This window comes from Anneissia japonica, unplaced genomic scaffold, assembly GCF_011630105.1.
Source record: "Anneissia japonica isolate Jap-2015-1 unplaced genomic scaffold, ASM1163010v1 scaffold466_len1169948_cov191, whole genome shotgun sequence".
NCBI lineage: Eukaryota > Metazoa > Echinodermata > Crinoidea > Comatulida > Comatulidae > Anneissia > Anneissia japonica.
The window spans coordinates 153,438-157,939 of record NW_022689540.1 but is presented as its reverse complement, the minus strand read 5'-3'; the positions used below and the strand labels follow the sequence as shown (position 1 = coordinate 157,939).

General features: G+C 38.3%; 1 protein-coding gene across 1 annotated transcript in view; it reads left to right on the top strand.

Annotated features, from left to right (window-relative positions):
• The window catches only part of LOC117125477, a 1,577-nt gene extending 1,112 nt beyond the window's left edge, over positions 1–465 (top strand). Inside the window, exon 2 of the mRNA XM_033271975.1 lies at positions 248–465. Within this exon, the coding sequence (XP_033127866.1) occupies positions 248–465 (218 nt within the window). The remainder of the gene's footprint in view (positions 1–247) is intronic.
• The last annotated feature ends 4,037 nt before the right edge of the window (positions 466–4,502 follow it).

Sequence of the window (4,502 nt, the reverse complement as noted above, 5' to 3'; positions counted from 1 at the left end):
CCAGTCCCAGTGAATTTTGGTGTTCCTCAAGGTTCTACCTTGGGGCCCATTTTGTTCCTTATTTACGTACGTCCTCTTGGTGACATCATTCAGAAACACGGTATTAAATATCACATTTATGCCGACGATACGCAATTGTACACATCTTTTAGTCCGGAGGCTGCCGCAGAGACAGTTCGCAACTTAGAAGGTTGTATTGATGATGTTCATAGATGGCTGTCTATCAATATGCTTTGCTGCAATACAGACAAGACAGAAGTGCTGTATATAAAGCCTAAACGCCGTCTAAATGTACCCATCATTGAAAACATCCGCGTGGGAGACACCTACATCATTCCATCTTCTGAGGTGCGACATATCAGTGTAACGTTTGACTCCACACTATCCATGATTAGACATATTACAAACACATGCAGAGTAGTATCCTTCCATCTCTGCAACATCAAGGCAGTTAGGCGTTTTTAAAATGAAGATGCTACCTCAAAACTTGTACCTGCATTAGTTACATCAAGATTGGATTATTGTAATGGAGTCCTTTACGGAATACCATTACCATCAATTAGAAAGCTGCAGCTATTGATGAACATCGCTGCTCGTCTTGTCACTGGGACACCTAAATTCCATCACATCACCCCTACTCTTCGTCGTCTTCATTGGTTGCCAGTGAAACAGCGTATTGAATTCAAAGTACTTTTATATGTTTACAAATCAATTCACAAGTTATCAACACAATACATTTCCAAATTAATTAAGGTTCGTTCTGCAACTTGCACTCGTTCCCTCCGGTCAACAACTGACTCAACCAATCTTTATTGTCCATCCTTTCGGTTAAAGTCTTGTGGGGAGCGATCGTTTATGGTTGCTGGGCCCAAGTTGTGGAACTTGTTACCTTTATTTATTCGTGAGTCACCTTCTGTCACCATTTTCAAAGAACGACTTAAGACCCATTTATTCTCGTCCCTTTAATTTATTTGTTTTCTATTTCCATGCCAGCTAGCTTTTATTGCTTTAACTAGGATAGGAGGCGTCCGAATCCGAGATGGCCGAGACTCAACAGGTGCTGACTGTAGTTCAATTAGATTGAACCCTAGCCAGCGATGAGGGCGTATCCCCATACTTCGGTTTGGGTGCTGGCATGGTATTCAAATTTCACTTCTTTTTATTTTGTGGTTTTGGTTTCCGTTCCATCTTTACACTTGCCTGATAGCGCTTAGAGACTTTTTGTATTTTGCGCTCTATAAATTAATAACCATTAACCATACCCAGTTTGGTTCTTATTGCCGATCAATTGATAAGGAATACGATGAACTTCATAAATACGAGGTAGTTTACTATTGTGCGCTACTATTCCTAGTTTAGTTCTAATTGCGCACTGTGATAAGGAATAGGATGAATTTAATAAAAAACCGAGACAGTTAACTACTGTGCGCGACACCATGTTTGGTTCCAATTGCGCACAGTGATAAGGCCAAACAAAATTATTTTGTGTTGCCCCCTCCGCGACCAACCAAAATTTATCAAAAAATCGTGTCTGCATTTTTAAAAATTTTTTCACTCAACTACAAATTCAAGAAATACTACTTCTGAAATTAACATTTAGAACATACAATCTAAAACAGACAAGTATTTTCATCAAAATCGGGCCACAGATGCAGGCGTAAAATCCTTAAAATAGAAGGCATAATTTTGAGAATTGAGCGCGACGACGACGATGTATGCACGTAACATCAGATCTCTCGCGCTCATCTGTCAAGCCACAATTAGATCTAGGCCTAGCCTGTTCTTTAACGTGTATAACTAGTGGTTGCTTGAATAAAAAATCGCATTGGCGGATCTACTGGAAAGGGGTCCGGACCCCTCTTGGGCAAAAAAAAAAAAAAATACTTGTGAGTTTACATGGGATCAGAAGTCGGGAAAGCTCATTTTCCGCCATCTAGGAATCAAAAATTTTTTCCGGGGAGGACCCCGACACCCTTTCTTTTTTGCGGAGACCGGATTCATCGATTCATGAAATAAAAGTATACGTATGCAACTACTCACTTTTTGTTTCTGAATAACTACCGGTACATACATAAATACATAATAGGCCTATTTACTGTAATAATAAATAGAAAAAAAAAATTATCGGACCGTTTTCAAAAGATGCAAACCTTGAATTTAGAAGAACTTAAAAGTAATTAATACTCTTCAGAAGTCAGGGATTCTCATTTTCCACCAGCTAGGAATCAAAATTTTCCCGAGAAAAATCCGGACCCCTCCTTCTGTTTGAGGTTCATTGATTTATTGAATTGTTTTCAAGAGGGGGTAAACCAGAACTTTAAATGACTTAGGTCATTTATAAAGACATCTCATAAGTCATTAAAGAAAGTCATTATAAAAGTCGGGAAAGCTCATTCCGGCATCTAGAACCAACATTTTCCCGACCCCCCGGTTCTCTTTGGAAATCATCGATTCATGGGGAAAAAAATACGATATGCAACTACTCAATTTTTATGTATATATACAAACAGGCTATTGACTGTAATAAGGATGAGAGAGTTTACCTGACCGTTTTCAGACAGGCTATCAGGAATAAAAATTCTTTTCCTTTGGGTTCATTTTGAAAAAAAGAATACGTATGCAACTAATAATGTTTTATCTTTATTTGGTATGTATGCCTAACCTATATATCGTTAGACACATTATAGGCCTCTTTGCTGTAATAAAGAATGAGAAAAATTTACATGACCGTTTTTAAGAGGGCATAAAACCTTGAATTTTGACTTAAAAGTCATTAAAAGACACTTCAGAAGTCGGGAGTTCATTTCCCGCTATCTAGGAATCAAAGTTTTCCGGGAAGGACCCCGACCCCCTTCTTTTTGGTGTTTTTTTGAAATATTTTTACCCCAACCCACGAAAATTTCAACGCAGATCCGCCCTTGAATCGTATTAATTAACTTACGGTACACAGGACAACAAATAAATACAGGCTTAGGTCCAGCAATCGCTTTAAAGCCAGAGGGTACATAGCTAGACATTTTAGGCTCCGCTACGGTTTCGGGCCAGCCATAATAACAAAATATTTTTCTTTTCTTTTTCTTTTTATTTATTTATATATTTTTTTAAAAAGTTGAATTCGATTTTATTACATAGAAGGCTCTTGTTTGGCCATTTTTCATAGCCATAGTATGGTTTTGCTCGACCTGTCCGTGCGTGATCGTGTATCGGATGCACAAATTATTTCACATTTCAAAGCCAAATAAATATTTTTTAAACAGATATTTTTCGGTTAAATTATTTAAACATTCACTTGGTTAGTATTTATTCCATCATTACTTTGACTATATTTTTTGTTCGTCAAGCTTGTCATCGTTCAATTGTGGTGCCTACGAGGCCTTATGCCTAGGATCTTTATATTAGGAGGGATTGTAATTTCAGGGCTAACCTATTTCAGGTATTACAAAAAATAAATAAATAAATAAAATAATAAAATCCGACCGACCTACGGTCTTTTTTCCCATATTAAGGGCAACATAATCCCCCCCCCCCACTTTTGTTTTGCCTAATGCCAGGCCCGTATCCAGCTTTTTTAATGGGGGGGGGTGCGTTTTGCGAGCGCAGCGAGCAACCAGGCTGGGGGCCAGGGGGACGCCCAGGGCCCCCGGCCGGGGTCCAGGGGCCTAAGGGCCCGAAAAAACTTGCTTTCTTACGTCCTAGTAGACTAATTTGAAGGCATTTTATCATGTTAATCTCTATATGTCCGTGAACACAGCGATAGGGCCTATCAAAAAAATACCAGCCTATCAAAAAAATACCAGTGGAGGACATGGAGAAACAAGCAAATTGTTTCTCAAATGAAAAATACTACTGTATAAATTCGTAACCATTACGAATAAAAATTCAAAATCAATTCTGCTTTTAAATGAATAATAGCAAAGTTTGATATAAAGAGTGGATTAAAAGCGACTGTAAATGAGCTGATTCAAACAACTAGAAGCATTTAAAACAAATTAATCAACATTTTTAATCTTGGCATCGACAGAAAACATATTATACAGAGGTATAAGCATAATTATACTGTATGTATACGCTATCTATCCATTGAACCCGTGAGGGGTATACTGTATTAAAGGATCATCATGATACGAGTAACGTTGTACGTTTTAATAGCAACATCACTTACATTTTTTTATAAGAGCACATTTTCTCCTTTCTCCCCATTTTTTAACACGTGCGCGCCCCAGCGTTGAGTATACTCGTCTCAGGGTATTTCTGAGAGCGCTAGGAACGATTATACTTGTCTAAACCGGGGTTTCATTCTAGCATTTTGACTTCATTGCTATACACTGACATACCGGCTGGTAGTTAGGGGAAGATACACCTAGACGATAACGTGCATATAGCGTGTGTTTGTTTGTTGTGTTATGTTGCTGGCAGTACAAAAGATTGCGCGTGTGGAGTCAGCGCTCTAGTATTCTTATTGTAACTCATTTGTATATTCATACAATCTCCCCCCTGTACTG